This window comes from Adiantum capillus-veneris, chromosome 2 (genome assembly GCF_014529385.1).
Source record: "Adiantum capillus-veneris isolate H3 chromosome 2, ASM1452938v2, whole genome shotgun sequence".
NCBI classification, from domain to species: domain Eukaryota; kingdom Viridiplantae; phylum Streptophyta; class Polypodiopsida; order Polypodiales; family Pteridaceae; genus Adiantum; species Adiantum capillus-veneris.
In genome coordinates, this window is record NC_140932.1 from 48,831,990 (window position 1) to 48,854,024 (window position 22,035).

At 42.6% G+C, this 22,035-nt stretch overlaps 1 protein-coding gene and 1 pseudogene across 1 annotated transcript in view; one reads left to right on the top strand and one right to left on the bottom strand.

Moving 5' to 3' along the window:
• Window positions 1–7,405, bottom strand: part of LOC147462735 (telomere repeat-binding factor 1-like) — an 83,635-nt gene extending 76,230 nt beyond the window's left edge. The window contains exon 1 of the mRNA XM_086527218.1: window positions 7,194–7,405. Within this exon, the coding sequence (XP_086383344.1) occupies window positions 7,194–7,343 (150 nt within the window). The 5' untranslated portion in view covers window positions 7,344–7,405. The remainder of the gene's footprint in view (window positions 1–7,193) is intronic.
• An 11,104-nt stretch (window positions 7,406–18,509) lies between these two features.
• Window positions 18,510–21,680, top strand: LOC147462737 (uncharacterized; annotated as a pseudogene).
• The last annotated feature ends 355 nt before the right edge of the window (window positions 21,681–22,035 follow it).

Consider the following 22,035-nt stretch of genomic DNA (forward strand, 5'->3'; position numbering starts at 1 on the left):
ATCCAGCAGAATACTGTCAGACCATCACTATCCTTGAAATCCAAAGGAAAATCGGTGACTTTATTCCATCTGGGTAACCTGTGACAAAGGAGCGGACTGACTCCCCTCTTGTGCAATCCCATCTGCAACGGATTCAACCTTGCTGATTCGTGGGATCTCTCGGAATAGTTGAAGCTAAACCGAAAACCTCAAGGTAGAGTTCCAGTATCTGAGGAGTATCTGCTAGGTCCTCCTCCTCCATTCACTCCGCATCCAGTGCCGGATAGTTCTTGAATTTGACTAAGAACCGCCGTATCACTTTACCTTTCACTTTTCTTTCCTTGTGAGGCAATATCTGTTCGGGAACGAGTATTTCCTCGCTCTCTTCTACTTCAGGTTCATGCTCAGGCTCTCGTGTTCCCTTGTCACCACACCTTTCGCTGCACTTTTGACATTATTCTCTCTCAGCTTCCATGGCTATGTAAACTGTCACATGCGCACTTCACTTGCGCCACGTGGACACGCTTCTACCATGGTTTAGGACTGAGCCTGGCACTTTGTGAGCCTCTAGCAGGACGTGCATGTCCAGGCCGGTCGCACTTGCATACCCTCTCTTGCACAGAACAATTATCCCATCATGAGCATTTTCCAGAGCATAGAACCCTTGTTTCCAAAGTACACATTTTTCGCTTATTTATCAATAAGTGACTTTTGTTGGAAACATGGGTAGGGCAAATTGCTAAAGAACTATAAATGAAACCATTGGGCACTCAATAGAAGCAGAAGAAGTAGGGACACAGAAAGGGCAAGCACCGCAGCAGACCGGCAGGCACCCTCAGGCTCCCCAACGTTTACTCAGCAGTTCAGCCCAACGTTTTCAGCATCAGCAAATCAGCTATTTCAACAACAGCAAATCAGCGTTTTCAGCCATCAGCCACCGGCGTTTTCAGTTTTCAGCCCTTAGCTTCGCAGATCCTCCCCATTCCGTTGCAAATCCTCGCCACATCGGCCAAGCAGAACCCAGATCAGCCTAGCATTTTCAGTTCCAGCCTAGCATTTTCAGTTCCAGCCAGATCAGCCTAGCGTTTTGCATTTTCATCCAAGACAGCCTTGCGTTTTTGCATTCAGCATTAGTACGACTTGGCCGTTGCAAATCCAAGCCGCAGTGCTGCAGCAGTAGCAAATCCCCAACAGGGAGTCTAGCGGTTTCAGTTTTTCAGCCTTCACGCCGTCGTCATCGACACCATCGTCATCGCATTCCCTATCTTGACGACGACACCTTCGTCATCGTCATCACAAATCCATATGTCACGTGACACATCCAACCCTATGTGTCCGTGGACAAGCTACAGCATGACGGATTCAATCAGTCCAGTCAGTCTAGATTAGGAAGTGATCTGACACTTTTGTGAGTCTGTTCGCAGACCGTGCATGTCCAGACACTTGAGTAGATGCATATCCTCCGGTTGCACATAGCATGATCATCAGCATTCCCATCAGAATCCATCACGGGAATTTTCCAGTGCATTAAACCTATTTTCCCTATTTTTGACATTTTTCACTTACTTATTAAGTGACTTTTGTTGGGAACTAGGTAGGGCAATTTTGCTAAGATAATATATAAGCAAACCAAAGTTAGCACTTTCTGGCAGAAGAGGCAGTAGGAGCATTGCTCAACAGGCAACTTCTCAGCAAGATCAACCCCCAGCAAGACCTACCGTTTTTTCCTCACAGCAAATACACTAGCGTTTTTGCATCAGTAGACCAGCCCTCGCGTTTTTGTTCAGCAAATCAGCCCGGCGTCATCATGACACAGCAGATCCCCTAGCGTTAGCAGTTTCCATAGCAGGAAGACAGTTTTCAGCCTAGCATTTTTGGAGCAACATAGACGCTCAGCGTTTTTGCAGTTCCGACGCGACAAGACCATCAGGAACACCAACGTTTTCAGTTTTCAGCATTAAGATACCACAGTAGAACCCCCGAACCGCGCAGATCTCACCTTCCCGCAGCAGATCCTCGCCGCACGGTGGGATCCATCGAAGTTTACAGTTTCAACCCGAAAAACGCAAATTTCAGCATCTGCGTTTTCAGCGCGTCGTCGTCGCATCGTCGCCATCGACATCGTCATTGACATAGAGTTAGAATTCAACAGATAAAGGTTTGCAGATTTCAACCCTTAGCATTTTCAGATTTCAACCCGTCTCGTCGTCGTCGACATCATCGGCAAGTCCAAGCATTGTAGAGATTTGTGCAATCATAAGTAGACCGCTCTTGCCATAGAGAGTGGGGCCTTCGAAGGAGGGTTTGACAACATTCTGGTGTCGTATTCTTCTCTCTCTATCTCTCAGTCTCATGTACCTTCATTCACAGTGTTCACCACTTTGTTTGTATCCATTGCACTCTTTCCCTAAAGGAACGGAAGGCTCTCCCTTCCATAAGTAAAAGGACAGTTCGGAGCACTCATCTTGAGCAAAGTTCAACATTCATTCCGCTGCACCTTACATTGGTATCAGAGCTTTGGCAGTGTTCTGTATCACTCAAGGAAAGGACCACAAGAACCACAAGATTTTTTTTTGCTTGTTGAGGTTGCACGTAACCCAAGACTTCTTGAGCATGTCGATTCCTGATCGTGTTTTTGAAGAGTGACAGGAACCCCAAGAAAGAAGGGCTTGTCCAGCCTCCCCTTGTGCCTCTTTTCACTCATTGAGAGCGGACCGTGCACTTAGCAGCCGGCCAATCGACGTGAGGTGGGAAAAAGCAACATTGGTGTGAGCGCAAGGCCGCCAAGGGGTGCGCCCGTGGAATAGAGCAGAACTCGGGTGAAGAGAAGATCCTTCTCTAACACAGATTGCAAGCGGAAGAAGAACCTCAAGACCCTCAAGAACCTCAAGAAGTCAAGACCCCCAAGAACCCTGGAGCCCAAGACCCACAAGAATACAAGTTCCTCGTGAACTTAAGAACCCAAGACCACAAGAACCCACGACTTCAGTGGATGGTCATCACTCGAAGCGGAATGGATACTTCGCTTGGAGGTGATGAGCATGAGAGAGGCGACGAATAATTTTCCCCACCAAGAGGCTTTTCCGATCCTTCCCCTTCCCCATCTATGACAAGGATTGCCCTAACTCCTATGGAAGCTTTCGACAAGATGATGATGGACTGGAAGTCAGACCGCAAAGCAAGACAACCAATTTGATCGCGAGAACAAAGCAAGAAAAGAAAAGTGCATGCGCAGTTTGAACAGAATCAGGAGAAGGAGACTCTCTCAGTCTCTTCTTCTCCAAAGCATAATACACAAGATTTACATGATGAATTGCATGATAATGACAAGCATGATGATTTGGATGATAATGATAAGCATGATGATTTGCATGATTATCACGATGTGATTTCTCACAAGCATGATGATTTGTGTGATCAAGACGTGATTGTTCACAAGGATGATGTGTTAGTTGATACTTGTTCTAGTGAAGCTAACTCCATTGCAGATTTGATCAATCACGAAGAACCGCTCTTGGCTTTCGAGTCGAGGTCCACAACACCCCCACAGGAAGTTTCGATCCCTCCGGAAGAACCGATCTTGGCTCTCGAGCCTAGGTCCAAAGAACCTTTACGGGAAGTACTATGTGTTCGAATGATTAGTCAGCACGCATTGTTAGAGTGTTTCATTCGTGGTCGTTTCCTGTATTTTAGTCAACGTCTTTATGTGATCCCTTTTCCTAGGCATGACATATTGTACATTGAGCACGTTTCACTCATGAATGAACACGGATGTATGCGGATTGTTCATGAAAAGCTGAAAAGTATTAATTCACGAAAGTCACATTCCATGTCTCTTCCTTGGCACGACACACTTGTAGAAAGAGCACAAGAAAGTATGAGCACCAAGCATGGGCATTTCCGTTGTGAATTGCCACAGTTGATTGATTTAGATCAGCAAGACAAGATCCGATCTCATTGTTTGCATGTGTGTGGTGAACGGTTTGGCACTCCGTCTATTTGTTCATCTCCATTGCATGCTCAGTCTTTCCGGAAGATTAGATTTTTTCAAGTCACTTTAAATGAAATAGGTATGTTAATGTTTTTGTGTTGGAGGTGGTTTCAAGAATTTTCAGCCATGGAGATTCTTGAAGAAGGACGAAGCATGACTCTAGACGACGTTGAAGCATTGAAGGAGCCACAAATGACTTTGTGTCGCTTTCTGCGCAGCCCAAAGAAGCAAGCTTTGCAGACCTTTATGAAGCTCAAGTATCGCACGACCGACACATCAAAGTGGGCCGGCAAAGAGTCCTTTCCACGATTCCGGATGTTATTGGCGATCTCCCTCGATGCCATACAGTTCGGTACCAGTACCTCACTTTGAAAAGGAGGGGATGTCACGTGACACATCTAACCCTATGTGTCCGTGGACAAGCTACAGCATGACAAGGGTTCAGTCAGCGTTTTCAGTTTTCAGCATTCAGATACCGCAGTAGAACCCCCAAACCTCACAGATCTCACCTTCCCGCAGCAGATCCTCACCGCACGGTGGGATCCATCGAAGTTTACAGTTTCAGCCCGGAAAACACAGAGTTCAACATCTGCGTTTTTAGCGCGTCGTCGTCGCATCTTCGCCATCGACATCGTCATCGACATAGAGTCAGAATTCAGCAGATAAAGATTTGCAGATTTCAGCCCTTAGCATTTTCAGATTTCAGCCCGTCTCGTCGTCGTCCTCATCATCGTCGACATCGTCGGCAAGTCCAAGCATTGTAGAGATTTGTGCAATCATAAGTAGACCGCTCTCGCCATAGAGAGTGGTGCCTTCAGAGGAGGGTTTGACAACATTCTGGTGTCGTATTCTTCTCTCTCTATCTGTCAGCCTCATGTACCTTCATTCACAGTGTTCACCACTTTGTTTGTATCCATTGCACTCTTTCCCTAAAGGAACGGAAGGCTCTCCCTTCCGTAAGTAAAAGGAACCCTTGAGCACACTTCGGAGCACTCATCTTGAGCAAAGTTCAACATTCATTCCGCTGCACCTTACAAGGGCAGCAGGTTCCCCCTCTCTCTCTCAAGCAAGACTCCCCGTTCTTGGTGGAGATTTCCCCCAGCAAGACCCGGGACCTACACCACGCGTTTTCAGCATTCAGCCTCATCGCCATAAGCTTCAGCCTGCTAGCGTTTTCAGCCACACTGTGCAGCGTTTCCAGCTTTCAACACATAGCGTTTCAGCCTGCATATTCAGCCTATAGTCAGCGTTTTAAGACCAGTAACATCAGCGTTTTTGGAAGTCTAAAAAGGCCAGCAAATCAGCGTTTTCAAGGTAGCAGGAAAGCAATGAATTACAGCAATAAAGCAGTGATTTCATGCTACAGCAGGCTGCGTTTTTGCATCAGCAGATTTCAACCTCCTTGGCATTTTTGGACAGCAGTACACAGGTTGTCAAAACACTCGGTTTTCAGCCATAGACTCGGTCCGTCGTCAACTGTCGACATCGACATAGCCATTAGACTTGCATCAGTTAGCATCCATCCACTTTTGTATCAAATGTGCAATCAATAGTAGACCACTCTCGCCAACGAGAGTGGGACCTTCAGAGGAGGGTTTTCAACGAACTGGTGTCGTATTCTCTTCTCTCTTTATCTCTCAGTCTCATGCACCTTCACGATCGGTGTCCATTCATTTTGTTCGTGTTCACTGCACTCTCTCACTAAAGGAACGAAAGGCTCTCCCTTCCGTAAGTAAAAGGAACCCTTGAGCACAGTTCGGAGCACTCATCTTGAGCAAAGTTCAACATTCATTCCGCTGCACCTTACACCATATCTTGACGACGCCTCCTTCATCGCCATCGTCGCAAATCCCGAACTTCACAACGATAACCATCGTCGTCATCGTCATTGTCTCCATCGTCGTCGTCAACACAATCGTCATCAAGTACCACCGCATCAGTGCCCCTTAGCATCAGCATCTCAGCATCCAGTCATTGTAGTAGCATTGTGCAAGAATAAAGTACTTGCTCTGGCAACAGAGCAAGGGGGCCCTTGAGGGTTGGGACCCGACATCCCTGTGTCATCTCTTTTCTCTCTCTCGTCTCTCTCTTTCTTTCAGTTCAGTTCAGTTCTTTCAAGTGAAGTAAAGTGTCCCTTGTATTTGTGTGCGGAGTACTAGATCCGAGCAAATCCTTATTCTCTTCCGCTGCACCTAAGAGAAACCCATCAAGGTTGAGGAGATCGAAGCATGACGTCATAGACATCTTGGTGTGGCCACCCCTCTTCTCAAAGAATGACTGGCACAGACGCCTTAGTCTAGCCATCCCTCTTCTCAGAGGACAACAACAGTGGAGACTGCTTAGTCTCGCTTAAAGACACTCTACCTACTAATAGGATACCATCCAATGGTGGTCTGTGTGGTCTATCAGTGATTGTTGCAACACATGGTAAAGAATGTAAGGTGCAAATTTCTCAATCTGACCTTCCTGAAGTTCTTGTTGATCAGGTGCTTGCCATGATGGGTTGTGACTGCTTCCTCTTGTCTTTAGACAGTGACCACAAAACTTCTTAGGCAAGGTTTGACATTTGCAAGCCTACCAGCACTCCTTTACAACTATTGAGTTACGTCAGGAGATTGTTTCTACACACAATTCAGGACATCTTTCTGCAAAGAGTACGCACACTTAGCAACGACAGAGTCTAGCAGTTCTCTACACTGCTCGCGGCGCTATCTTTTTGGAGATTTCTTGACGGCTAGAGTTCTCCAGACTACTACGCTTGCGCATTTTGTGAATATCGCAACTGACATCTTCATATTCGGCCTCACATCTTCCGCTTTTGTCAGTTTGTTCATCATCAGGTGCCGAGAGGCCACCACTCTGCTACTTCATCTAAGGTCAGGGCATGCTATTGTGCTCCCAGGCTGGCCAACCACATGTATTGGCATTGCCAGGTTGCATTAGGTCCGGGCCGTTCCACTTTGGCCTGCTTCTGCACACACATGGTAACTGAGAGTGATCACGACTTCCAACACACAAACCCCAAGCTGTGAGAGTGGGCAGTTTTTATGTTGTGTGAGACACATGCATGCAACTTCATGAGTGCAGTGATCATTTAAAAGTGTCTTGTGTGTGTGTGCGCGCAAACATGCACGCGCGTGCGTTTTTTCTTTACAAGGTCTACCAAACACGCACACCACAGCCAATATTCAAAGAAAACCACTGTGGAGGTGAAGATGCTTACCTTGAGGTCTACATTGGAGCGATGATTCAACACTGTCTGAAACTCGGGATCCTTCTGAATAGTTCGCCATTTGCCTGCGCCATGCTTGTCTACTCCTGCCCTTAACGCTGCTTCCTCTTCCGGCGTCCATTTCTGCTTTGGATTTCCCATTTAGCCCACGTACCATGCGAACTTAATTTGTACCAACGACCTGGATGATATAGCTTTTGGAACTGAAGATGCCGTTTTTAATTTCCTGGTTGTGTATGACGTTGATCGGATCCTAATTTTCAACGTACAATTAACTTATTGATCCCACAAAAATAATATAGATTTTTGCGTGAATCGCTACATTAATCTTAAATATCTAGGCCAATAAAATAGTTTTTTTTTAGAGCAATGCAATGCTGTTTATGTTAACTTCTCCCTACCCAATGTCATCATGGTGCTACATTCTTTTTTTGCTCGTACACATTGTAAGGTGGAATGATTTTCCATGTTTTTATGCAAAGTTATAGCAACTTACATGCAATGACCTGTTGGTTGTCATAATGCCTTCTTAAATTATCTTTCAAAGATACTATCAATCTTGTCTGCAATTTGAACGTTGTAGTACTTCATCAAAAAACTGACCCATGTTAAGATGCCATGCATTATATGAAAAAATCCGTATGTCTTGCCATACAACCAGCCCGCAGATATATTAGAAACCTACAAATCTAAGTGTTGAAAAAAACCCTCAAACGTGAGCATATAGAGTTTCCAAGTGTTTAGAAAAAAATGTGTTTCAGGCATACGCGTGTGTGCTGTAAAGAAAAGCATGTGTTGTATGTGTTCACGATTCCCCATAAAAGTCATGGTTAAAACCATTATAAGCTTGTGGGGAGGAGTGGTGTTTGAAAAGCAACATGAGGTTTAGTGTGGTTTCAACCAAGTAATATTGCAACATCTTGATAGATGTCAAGTTTGTCTTGAAAAAGATACCGATAAATTGTTGTTAGTTTTAGTGTAAATGCCAAAAAATGCTTCAAATTTTAACCTAAAAGCAGAGAAAGTTTAAGTGCGTCCCTCTTCCTTTTTTTAAACCTCGTTTGATATTTGTGTGTGTCATGCTCCAAAACGCTTCTTTTGTTTTTTTGGGTGTGTGTGTGTGTGTGTGTGTGGGGGGGGGGGGGGGGGGGGGGATGATTTAAAAAGAGGGAAGGTCTAAGGCTTTTTTAAGGGGTAGGAAATGGTGTATTAGTGATCATTACCATGAATCTATGCGACCAAGGCTGGCATTGCAGGAGACAGCATGGGAGCATAGATTTCAAGAATGGTCATTGGCGGACCATTACCAACCACCAAGTTTCATGGGGCAGGGGGCCAAGATTCCATTCTCCATGCTGAGTTGTCAGTTCCAAGGGATTTCACGGCTTCATGTATTCTGAGTGATGAGTTTGTAGGGGATGTAGCTAGGGTGGATGCAGCCTGAGAATAGCCATGGTCTTGAGGGCGTGCATTAGATGAGAACGAGAGAGGAGAAAGAGTCGACACAGCAGGAGAGCCAAAAAAAGATACGCTATGATTAAAGCCTTTACATATATAACTTTCCATGCTTGCCATGCAACGGCCATGCAGACTGGAACTACCTGCTATAGGCTATGGCCACGGGCTTGACATACCTAGGGGATGTAGCTAGGGTGGATGCATCGTGAGAATAGCCATGGTCTTGAGGGCGTGCAGTAGATGAGAACGAGAGAGGAGAAAGAGTTGACACAGCAGGAGAACCAAAAAAAGATACGCTATGATTAATTGATTAAAGCCTTTACATATATAACTTTCCATGCTTGCCATGCAATGGCCATGCAGACTAGAATTGTTTGCTATAGGCTGTGCCCAAGGGCTTGACATACCTAACAATGCCCCCCTCAAGCCTAAACTAGACATACCCTCTCATGACACCTCGAGCTTTTGGTATACTCGTCAACCGTGAGTTTTAGGTTCTCTCACAACCAAGGATTTCTGGTGTATCCATAACCTAGTGCTATGTCAGTAACCCCCCCTTGAACAGATAGGGTGTAGGTCAAAAATTAGCTACCAAATTCGAGTTTTTGGTTCACTACCAAACCTTGGGTTTAAGATGTACCCAATAACCTCATGAGAAGCGGTAAAAACAGGCTGAGAACTGACAAAAAATTGGGAGGTCTTACCACTTATCTGTGTGGCAGTGTCTATAACCCGTACAAATTTTTTTTGGACATGGCTGAAACTGACATTTGATAAGCTAAAAACAAGGCTTTTGACAGAAAGTATATGATTATGTTGACAAACATGAGAAATCTAGAACAGTCATTATGCAAAGACTCTCTAACTGATGATGTAAATTGACCACCTCTATCAAACTTGTCGATCTTTAATGCCATGCGTGAATCTTCAACTTCAATTTTTTTCATGGTGAAGTGCTTGCATACAAATCGTCAAAGATCTACCAAACTTCCACTTGTTGTCTTGAGTGCTTAGCGCCACCACCGTTGCTAAGTACCACTATCTAGCATCCAAGTTGCTTTGCAATAGGCGTTTCGGAATGCTATTGCAATTTTCATTCTCATAGCCCACCGTTTCCTAGATCCTTGCTTCACCTTTGTGGTGGATTGAGATGCTTGCAAAGTTGCCAAGCTTTATTGCACTGCATCTGTGACCTTTGCTTCATCGATTGCGGTTGTGACTGCGTCTTAAAACGCCACCTCAAAGAGCGTTTTGATATGCACGGGTGACTTACTGCAGTTTGTGACCTTAATTGCCTAGGCAGTGTTCTAATATGCTTGCCAAAATTTTCAGCAAGCTGCACCGAATTGGGCATCGTTTTGAAAAGTGTTCACCCACCTAGGCTTTGCCTTCACAAGTTGCTCTGCATTATTGCAGCATTCTGAAGTACAGTGCAGAACTGCTACTTAGCTTGCTATTTAGAGCACCACAACCACATATGTTTTAGAACGCGTTGAGCAGCATCACGGCCCAATAGCACTTTCAACAGCGTTTTAGAATGCCTGCTACCTTACAAGTGATGCAACCAACACCCTCTTAAGGTGCCGACCTGGCTGCTCCCGACAAACGCGATAGTGTATTGATATGCCTCGCATGGGCTCTGATACCACATATAGGGGATGTAGCTAGAGTGGATGCAGCTTGAGAATAGCCATGGTCTTGAGGGCGTGCAGCAAATGAGAACGAGAGAGGAGAAACAGTCGACACAGCAGGAGAGCCAAAAAAGATACGCTATGATTAATTGATCAAAGCCTTTACATATATAACTTTCCATGCTTGCCACGAAGACTGGAACTGCCTGCTATAGGCTGTGCCCACGGGCTTGACATACCTAACATAGTTGGCAGTAACATAAGCTCTTGATTTGCTAGGCAATGATTGGTGTGCAGGATGATGGTGTCCCCTAACATTCCATATGCTAAGATGGTGGATGCCCACTGAATTCTACACCAAAAACACTAGTAAATGCATGGCTATGATGTGATTCCCTCCTCCCCCAACCTTGAGCCCATATGCACTACTTTTGATCAACATAAAAGGCCACATATAAAGTGTCTACTTTTTATTTTCAAGCATTTGTGTGATGAGGACTCTAAAATTAGGGGTACCTTGCTTGCTTTTTGGGTCTATCATGCATGAAATCCATGCCACATTTGAGTAAGGTGGCTACTTTGCTCCTGTGTATCACAAGGGCTTGCATACTTCCACATCCATCATCAAAGAGAAAAGAATAATGAAACTTAGCTCGTGAGCATTCAAGGTTGAGCCATAGCATAGATGGTGGTCCCAATCCTTCTCCAAGGTAATCGCATCCCCAAGAGCTTACACCTCACTTTAATACCACTACAACAATGGAGCACGTGCACTTGCAAAATAACAAGAAAAGCACAAACCAATAGATAGTAGAAAGTAAGTGGCCTTGCACACCTTTGCAATAAGAGTGCCACCATGCATGCGATAGAGAAATTGAAAAGGAGGGAGAGAGGAGAATAATGACACAAGCACTAGTAGATACAATCTCCCCCCATGCAGAAGTGAGTTTCTTCCTTCTTTATTTATTGATGATAGGTCCGACTCAAAATACATACATTCCAATGTGGGTAAAACTAAGATCTGTCCATAACTCTATTCACAAAATGATCATAATTACTTTGAAAATAAGGGAATAATAATTGTTCCATGGCATTTGCATAGATATTTGAAGCCATCGCCAACACATCTTGCACCTAGCCACTCAATTATATCCTAAACAACAACACCATACCATGTGATCATAAGAGTCACATAAATCCTCTCTGCATTATTAATAAATTTGATTCTAAATAACAATATACAATTGTTCAAATATTCATTTCAAATACAATTGAACCCACAATAATGGAGGTTTTTATGCACTTACAAAAGTGACTTTCACAACAAAATTGGGATTCCTTTTTGTCATTTCAAAGGTGCTAACTTTGAGGCAACGAGAGAACACAAAAGGTTGGAGCTCCATATGTGCTTTCCCTCCTCTAGGCTTCTCATACTTGAGAGGTGTGACTCTTCAATCAACGGAGTTCATTATTCTACTCTCTACTCTCTCTATTTTCTCATGTCTTGAACGTAGGCTTGACCTATTGAATAACTTGTCGAAGTGTGCATTGAAATGGTTAATCACTATATTTGTTGCTTATGCTGCCCTTAGGTATGCAATGTGTGTGCATGCCTTAGTTGAAATCTTTTTTTTCTTCAAACTCACAATTGTGAGTGGATGTATCAAATTTTCCATAAAGAAATGTGCAAAGTAACCTCAAGCTTGTGTCGAGCTTGGTCATGACGACGAGAATTGCCCGATTCCACTCATCCAAGTTCTTCCTTTTTCCAATGGCAATAATCACTTCCTTGATTTTTTGGTAATCTCTGTGAAGCTAGCTATTGAGACTTGAGAGGTCATTTACGAATACTCGGGGGGTTTTGGCCTTCCAAACTTGCTAAAAGTAGCAAAATCTAACAATTTGTGTACATATTAGAAGTGCTTGGCTTTACATCACCTTCCCTCCTAAGAAGAAATCGTTCTTAAAAAACCCTACATTCTAGGTCCTTTGAATTCATTTGCATATCTTGCCTGCCATGCTTCTAATCGTCGGGCATTCCTTGAATAAGTGAGAGGGGTCATCACTTGTTGTTTTGCACCCCGAGCACCTATTTGAGCCACTACCTCTAGCTAGAATCTTAACGCCTGTTGGAAAATCTCCCCATAGCACCTTCCACAAGAAGATCTTTATCGACAGTGGCCATTATATATTCTAGATTTTATTTGGTACTGCCACCCATCTTGATTCTAGCCATTGCTTACCCCACTGCTTGTTGAGGGGGGAGAACCAATCAGTCTTGATCATTAGAGTGTGGTAGATACCCTTGGTTTTCAATTTATAAAAATGTACGCTCTTGGGCCACTGCTAGGCTTTTCACTCAAAATTAGACTCACAGATAGGCATCAAGCGATTGTCCAACCCTTCTACAACTATGTTAATTAGCATCCTTTTAGTGCCATTGAGGTGAAACAGGGTAGCTAGTTGGTCTGTTTCTTTCCAGCTCTTGTTGTTGTTGTCCTAAAAACGGGCCAATTGTCAGAGTCCTTTGTTATTTACCTTTCTGGCAATTTCTCTCCAAACTGGGTTCAATAGTTCTCTTCCTAATTTAGAGAGCCAAGGGGACTAGTGTGTTATGGAGTTTTGAAAATATCTTGTTATCTCGCCCCACTTCAATGCCTCCATTGCTTTGGTACAAGTATGTACCAGCTCGCACGTTGTGCCACCTAATCTTAGGCTAGAGTAGTGAGGGGCTAACAGTTTGTTGTGTACCTCTATCTCTTTCCACTTGCCACCTTGAGAGAAGCGCTTCGCCTTGTCAATCACATCCTTTGTTATAATGGGCCATGCCTTGTCTTGCTTTGCAATTAAGACCACAAATTTGGCACATTGGGCATCTACATGACTAGCATGGTTAAGTATCCCGATTCCACCTTGCTCCATTGGCCTAGCGACAACTCCCATTTGGCCCATTACCAGGGCATCGACTCTTTGGTGTTATTTTTCCACAAGAATCTTTTGACCGGTTTCAAGAATTCTTTCCAGTTGCATTTGGCTATCTTGAGGAGCGGGTCAATGAAGGCTATGTACGGGAGCATAAACGAATTAATCACTTTTTCTCTGCTTGGGAAGGGAAGTAACACACACTCCCACCTTTGCATCTTGAACCTTACCCTATCTAAGACCCACTGGGATCTTTGCTTGTGCATTATGTCAACCCCTAGTGGGGGACTCCCAGCTGTCGAAAAATCTTTCCTTTTGACACAATCTCTCCGGTCCATAAAGATGGGTGTCGAATGAGTTGTTTTTAGAAAGTGAGATTAGTCTTTATTTCTCAATATTCCACTTTGACCTCGAGGCTAGGGCAAGCGTTTGCACAATCTCTAGAGCCTTCCTGAAGAGAAGAGAAGGGAGTCATCCGCAAAGAACTTCACCAAGAGTTGGCCATTGTCAGGCAAGGTCAAACCTCGGATTTCCCCTCTCACAACACATGCTTTGAGCATGGTAACTAGAGGATGAGAAGTGATGGCGAACAATAATGGGCCTAGAAGGCTCCCTGCTTGATTGACCATATTACTTTGAATGTGCCCACAATTCTATTATTAAACAAGAGCTCAAATTGGCTGCTAGCACCAAGGGTGTGTACCAACTGACATAGCAACAACCCAAAGCCCAACGATTTCATGACATCTTCTATGAAAGACCATGTGATCCGGTCATAGGCTTTGCTTAGGTCAAGTTGGAGAAGGATACACTCTTGCTTGGTAAAGGTTGCATATTCGATGCCAACTCCATAATGTTATCATAAATTAACCTTCCTTTGATCACCCTAATCATGGTCAACGCTCATGTAAAGGTTTGCCCACATATGCAACCACATTTCTCTTTGAATACATCATGGTATATTGTACAAGGAGAGCTCCACAAAAAGGATAGAGTCATTGATGAAAGCCCATCTCCAACAAAACTTGCAACTTACAGAAAATATATTCAATGTGCTAAGCAGTCAAAATTCCCTCGTGACAAGTAGGAATTCAACTCCTAATCTGGAATGTAAGCCATTGGAAATCGTAGGTTGGGACTTCATGGATCCTTTTCCCTTGTGTCTTTGAGGCCATCTCTACATCTTGGCTCCAATAAATTATCTATGTTGTTGGTGCAAGAACATTACTCTTCCCAAAAACCATTAGCACATGCATTTGACCAAGCTCTCCTACACAAAGTAATATTCAAATGTGGGTGCCCTTCACAAGTCTTGTGGGAATAGGGAACCCAATTCAAGGTGTTGGTTCCATAGGTATTTACGCAAGTGTTACGAGTGTAGCAAGTCTTCACTTCATATTATCACCCATTCTCTATCTCATAACAATTTAACCTTTTGTTAAAAACTTGGCTTTTGTTGCAAAATAATTGGTATGAATGATGATGCGAGAAATTTTTGTGTGACATATCCCAAAATAGAGTTATACTTTGTGTCCAAGCATTCCATGCTAATAACCATTGGAAAGAGGCCTATTAGACCCAAATTGTCTAAAAGATATTTTGAATAGTGAGTGAATTATATCAACCCAATCATGTGTTGGGATACGCCTTAGCTTACACTCATAGTGAACACACTCCCTAAAAGCCAAGCATGCACCATTTAAGTGCATAGTCACATTTTTCCTATGAAACCTATAAAGCCTCACACATGCTACTCATTCCTTACACACATGATACACACTTGATAACCACATGCCACTTGTGATAGCTCGCATGACCCTTGCTATTTCCACTTGTGGTGCATATCCATTCAATAATTAATTGCACTTCTCCACATTGAGCCTATAAATGGTCAATATCCAAATCTTGTAAATCTCTCTCCAATTCCAATCAATCAAGCAAAATTTGTTTTTCATTCTATATTGTGTATTGAGCTCACTCTCTAATCTACTCCTAATCATCTATTGGCCATTGGGAAACTATGAATGCATCATTGGTCTATCCACCATAGCTTTACATGTGATATCATAGCTAATGCACAATTAGCATTTCCAAATTGCATCAGTTTAGATCCCTATGCTAGATTTAACTCTCTCTCTCTCTCTCTCTCTCTCTCTCTCTCTCTCTCTCTCTCTCTCTCTCTCTCTCTCTCAGCATGAAATCGATCCATAATCAGCAGGAGTAGGATAATTAAGCTCAATCCTAATAATCTCTCTCCTTGGATCTGGGTACATCTACATTGCAACTTCCCTAACCAAGTGATTTGAGCGAATTGGTATCAAGCTGTAGGTTCTGTGTGTTTCTTTTTTTTTTCCTTTTTGCTTGATTGTATGCTTTGTTTCTTGCTCTTTTGCTTTTCTCAAGCTGAATTATGTCACTTGAGAGCACTAATTGAGTTGACATGCATGTGTGTCCGCAGACGCTTTCACAAGCTTTTAAGCTCACCAATTTATGTTGTATTTGACTTAAGGATTGAGAAAAGACATCTTGTTTAAGTTTTATGCTTACTTTGTTTGCTTATTTTTTACTTAATTGCTTTTGATTAAATGTATGTAGTGTGTGTGTGCGCGTGGAGCTAAAAGCCAAAGAAAGATATAAGCAGTCATTGAAAATGTTGTCACAAAAAATACTAGTCACTTGTGCTATATTGAAAACCAAAGAGCAAGTGTAGTTTGAATTTAGAATGTCCATTAAAAATATTATTCATGCCTTCCCTTTTGGAGTGTGGCCTAGTTTTTCAGTTGCTAAAGACCACGTGGGGTACTCGACTGTGTGTGTGTGTGTGTGTGTGTGTGTGTGTGTGTGTGTAGCTGTTTAACTTAAATGCATAAGCACAAAAGAACCATACAGTACAAAAACAGCTGGCTTTAGACAAGTGACCAGGGTAGCACAAAAACAACTCGGTCTTAGAATTATTTTGTACATTATAATAAGAATGAGGTCCCATTCTAGTGAAAAAGTAAAAAGGAACATTTGTATTGTCTGCTTCAAAAAGTGGGATTAGTTTGGTATATAAAGGATGGACAACAACAAAGCCAAAGAGATTCCAAGAAAGGATAGAGTCTTCACCTGCATCCATTTAAACAAGACAACAACAATGTTAGCCTTGAATGCGATTTACAGGTGTCACTAGACTATATCAGTTGTTATCCATGTCCAACATACAACCTTTTTAACTTAAAACTATCATCCATAATAATCACGAATTACAATTCTGTCAAGTAAAAGATGTGTTTTTGTTCTTTTTAAACTCATTTTAACGCTTATAGTAAAAAAGGTCATCACTCCTTTAAGACACAAGCAATGAAATTTTGGTAATAATTATAGATATTGTTATTATATAACCTAATTTTTTGAGGTCCTTATATATCATTTTGATCGGAAGGCCATCACCCCTTTTGATGCAAGTGTTTTATTCCCAATTTTAGCCCCAAGTTTATTTTGTACCTTTCCATCAGCCATACAATAAAGAAATGCACTTTCACTATGCAGAAAAATTAGTCCGGGAACCCATCTAGACTAGGTAAGTGCGTGGTATCACCATTACCTTCTACATTCCTCTCTTTTCTGAAAACAAACCTAGTAAAACCACATAGCACCATCCTTAGTATTAGACAAGGCTCCACAAATTATTGTGTTATACAACAGCAAACTATCTATTATTAGGCTTAGGCAGTCAACACAAGTAAGTATGGCAAGCCAAAAGAAGTCGATAAGACCATAGAGTGAAAGGAGTACCAATTGAATGCTTGGAAAAATGTCTATCTCTATTTCGGGAACAATCACACAAAATTTATCACATCAACATTCACATCATTTTTTTTCATCAAACTTCGAGTTTTTAACAAAAGGTTGAATTGTAAAAAGATAGAGGAGAGAGCTTGAGCTCTTGCAAGCACATATGCACACAACCAAAAGAGGATGGACGTTGAAAGCTACTTCTTTTTCTTCACTCTCAAAATGACAAGAAGGTAAACAAATATTTGTCTAGGAGGAGGTGCGACAAGACTACTTGGAAGTCAAGAAGATGGATGCCTAGCAATGAACTCAACACTAAGTTACAAATTAGAGTGAGTGAGAGCCAAGTCCCTCTGCACTCTAGTACAATTAATGGAATTTAAAAAATCACAATAAATAATAGTCACGCCTCCTCCTTATAAGTTTAGTGTGATGTTAGCGGCGAGTTGCACTTGGGGCTAGCAGGAACAGTGGGGAGAATCAAATACCAATTTGGGTAGAGTCCGTGTCTGGCTGCAAAAAAATCGAATCCTGCTCCTAGCTCTACTAGCACACTAAAATTCAAGGGTATTAAGCTAATGATACGGAAGGCCAACATCCCCCTCATCTTGCAGGCTTCCTTAGCACGTTCCAAAATTTTGAAGATTTTTCTTGGAAAGTCCCGTTGTTCTCTTTTTTCAGTGTGAGACAGTGCGACCGTCATATAAATTTTCCTGGCACTACCCCCATTGACCCAACTCTTACATGTAGGGAATAATTTCCTAAAAGATAGTAGTATTGTGAATATTGAACATATTCTTGTGTTGAGTGAAGAAAAAAGTGTTGATGAAAAAAATTTATCCTTTCACCTTTTCCTATCTTGTAGGTCAAACTGCATGTTCAATTTCTCCTTGAATAGTTCAAACCCAAGTTTAAAGTTCCCTAGACATGTATTGTATGGAGAGCAAGTGCATTTGTGAGACCACATGTTCTTGACGACGTTTATGTATATTCTACAATATGGATAAACAAGGGGAGAGTTTTATCTATACTAAGGATAATGGGGGAGGGAATTCCGGTTCCCTCCCACTGCCACGTGTCAGAAGCTCCTTCAAGCGGCGGGTGTGGCCTGCAGCTCCGGGAGCAAAGTGATGCAAAGAGAGAGAGAGAGAGAGAGAGAGAGAGAGAGAGAGAGAGAGAGAGAAAAAGAGAGAGAGGCTGGCGAAGCCTGTCGACCTTACTAGTGTTATATGGGAGGCCACCTGCCCTTGACTAGAAAGTTCTCTGTTTTACACTAGGGGTGGCAGCATCGTGCATCGAGATTTTTGCCTGGGCTTTACAAGGGGTTGGTTATCTCATTCATTACTGGAGGCACTGTAGTAGCCAAGGAAAATACAAAATAATGGCAGCTAGTTTCCAGGAAGGAGATTCATCGACCCTCTCCATGCATATATATATATATATATATCGGGCAATCCAGCATCGTCTCTCTGCACTGCCTGCTCTCCTTCCTTAGCATGCCTCCATCGTAGCTTTGGCAATGGCCGTCACCGGTAGCAATGCTTTCTTGGAGCTTCCCGACCCTTCCAGGTACTACACTGCGGGCCCTATCTCTTAACTCTACACATTTTTACGCTTTGCAAGCCTTGGATCACGGTGAAGTCTACTACATGAGCTTGCATACATTCATGGTTCTTCATACAATGGCTCTCTCTCACACACTTTAGAAACGGAATCTTACAACTAAATCAATTCATTTTTTAGAGGCCATTAGATACCCCTTAATAAATAATAACAACTATAGGTGGCTACAATACATCCGTGTTCGTAAGATTTTTATACAACTAAATCTATGCGTTTTGGACAAATTCTCACAATAATTCCCACATTCTGACTTACCTCAACATCACGAGCTTCTGTGAGGGAGGCACTACATACGACCCGGTGGGGGGGGGTGGGGGGTCCCTTGCCCCCAATCGTACCTAGCTAGGTATGCGGTGCCTCTCGAGCAGAAGCTCATGATGTTATGCATTGTATGAAAAACACTGAAAAAGGCTCCGTTGTCTTACATGAGAAAATTTCTAGATCTTCTTGTGATGTTCATTTACTTGTTACAGGTTATTGCTCTAGGCTTCGAGAATCTTGTATCTCATGAGAGACGCCAAGATGTCATACCCTTCCATTCCAACCTTGCACCATCCTTTGGAAAGCTTAAAAATTCCGGAGCTATCAAAGAAATGGATGAGCAACTCAAAGTCATCATTGCTGGAACCACCAGGACTATGTCAAAGCTTGTCCAAGAAGCAAAGAGAGAGAGAGAGAGAGAGAGAGGCTAAGGCATGATCTACCAAATGAAAGACCTTGAACTTTCTTAATGAGTTGTCACACTTTAAAACAAAAAGTCCTAGTAGAGACACACACACACAAATCTTTGTGATATTTATCTAGGATCGTAATCGGTCCATTGAATGGAGTAAAGTTGTTGCAACAATGACTCAGAACCCTCTCCTTGAACCATTTGAGGATAGATATGAACTATTTCAAGTTTGATGGGAGCCCATACCATGCGATTGTGAGAGGTGCATGACTACTCTTTCATATTTTGTCCTTTCTTTATGTTACAAGTTTTTGTTTGGGATCCAATATTTTCTTGATGTAGGTGGAGACTTGGTTTGTTAATCTCATCCGAGATGAGGATGTGCTCAATGATACAAACATCGACATACACCCATTAGCACAAATTGTTGCAGAATCGGGAGCTCGAGTTATGGACCTAGGCACTTTATTTTACAAGAAGTCATTCGTGGAGTCTGAGGTGTGTGAAACATTTGTACTGCTCAACATATTGTGTGCTTGTTTCCATGGCAAGCCCTTGATTTGGAAATGTAGACAATGCCATAGAGCACATAATCTGACCGTGATCACATTGACAAAGCATGAGACCTTACATGGGAGGATCGTGTATACGTGTGTGTGTGTGTGTGTGTGTGTGTGTGTACACATACACACACTTTTAATAAAAGCAATGACATTATATGGAGAAGACCGTGATCACATTGATTACAAAGCATGAAACCTTGTGTGGGAGGATTCTGTGTGTGTGTGTGTACACACACACACACACATATATATTATAACTATAAATAAATAAATAAATAAATAAATATATATATATATAGAGAGAGAGAGAGAGGAAGAAGAAGAAAAAGAAGAGAATTTTAACGTTGTAGGAAACTATCCCAAGAGACCTCAAAAATTTGTATGGAGAGAGAGAGAGAGAGAGAGAGAGAGAGAGAGAGGCAAGGGAAAAATATTTACAATCCAAGACACCTCAAAGATTTGTATGAAGAGTTTTGAATGCAAGATCTCTTATTCAAGAGGAAAATGCTATAACTAAGTCCTTCCCCTCTCACATATACACACACATGAGAGCAGAACCTTGAAACGCTCTAGGAAGAATCCCAAGATATCTCAATGCTCTATCTGGATAGAGAGAGAGAGAGAGAGAGAGAGAGAGAGAGAGAGAGAGAGAGAGAGAGAGAGAGAGAGAGAGAAGAATAGGCACACAACATAGTGTCATGCATTTGAGCTCAATGGCTTCTCTATTTACTAAATCCATTTACAACCACACTTAAACGGAAAGGTACTTAGATGCATCACAATGCAGGATGTAATCCAAATATGAAAACATTATGAGCCTATAAGAACTAAGTAGTGTATATGTATAGCAAGAAATAAGTAGTGTATATGTATTCTCTGTAGAGTAGCACACGGTGAGGGTGGGAAGTAGATATGGCGTCTCCCTTGCCGGAGCCGTCGAAGATGGCCCCCCCCCCCCCCCCCCCCCCCCCCCCCCCCCCCTACTGCACACATAGTACTAATCTGCACTCTCTAAGCCAACATTTGACGAAGGTAGGATGATATTTTTCTACGTTTTTTTGTAGATGATGTTTTGTTGCTGTTTAGGAGGAGATTATATGCACGTTGGTGGTAGAAACGGGTGTGTGTGTGTGTGTGTGGGGGGGGGGGGGGGGGGGGGGGGGGGGGGGTTATAATGGAGGGCGTAGATTGGGCGGGAGCACATAGGAACGAGGGGGATAGGGACAAAATAGGGACCTCTTTGAAGAGATGTGCTCTCTCGAGCATCATGAGCCAGGGAAACGATATTGTTTGCCAGAAGCAAGTCAGGTCTCTGTCTCGCAGGCAAGACCGGCTAGGTAGGGCGGAAAAGGCCAGAGGGGATAGGTGATCTGTGCAATGCTTACATGGGAGGGCGTTTATATAGAGCACTTTTGCTTGCAAAGGTGGAGAATCTAAAAATATTCCCATTAATAAAGCAAGGATAGAGTAAATACATACCATTGAGCTTGTTAACCATAGTGGAAATAATATGCAATAGTCCATATATAGATTGAAAAACTAGTCAAGGCTAATAATAGTGTACTTTCTTGATAGCCTTGTGACTTAAACCCAAAAGAATGCTAATGATCAATAACTTAATTTTCAAAGTGCAAAAAATTGTCTTATTTTTTGTTGATGGTGTTGTAGAGTGTGGTTATTTCATTTTGTTAGGCGTCCATCGTTTGGGGCTTTAATGGTCATGATATTGGAAGATTCTTATAAACAAATGTACGTTTGAATTTGTAGGTTTTGGACATTGGAGTACTACGCTATATATCCAGATATTGACAATCCTTACTTCAAAGTGTAAGCATGGTTGCGTTTCAACTTGTAAACCCACTTCGTACCAATGGCCTTTTTGCCAGGAGGCAAATCACATAAAGTCCATGTGTCATTTTCTATAAGTGCATCATATTCTGATTGCATGGCAACCATCCAATTTTTTGAATTCTGTGCTTCATCAAAAGACAGAGGTTCCTCAACATCATGTAAGCTAGACACAGCCAAAGCATAACAATATGATGCATAAGATGCATGGCGAGATCCTGAACGAGTATGACTAGACAAAGGTGCATCCAATTTACTGTCACGCAATGTATGCACAAGCCATTTTGGCATACCTCTAACCTGCTCATTTTCAGCCCTTTTCTCATCAAGTACATCAT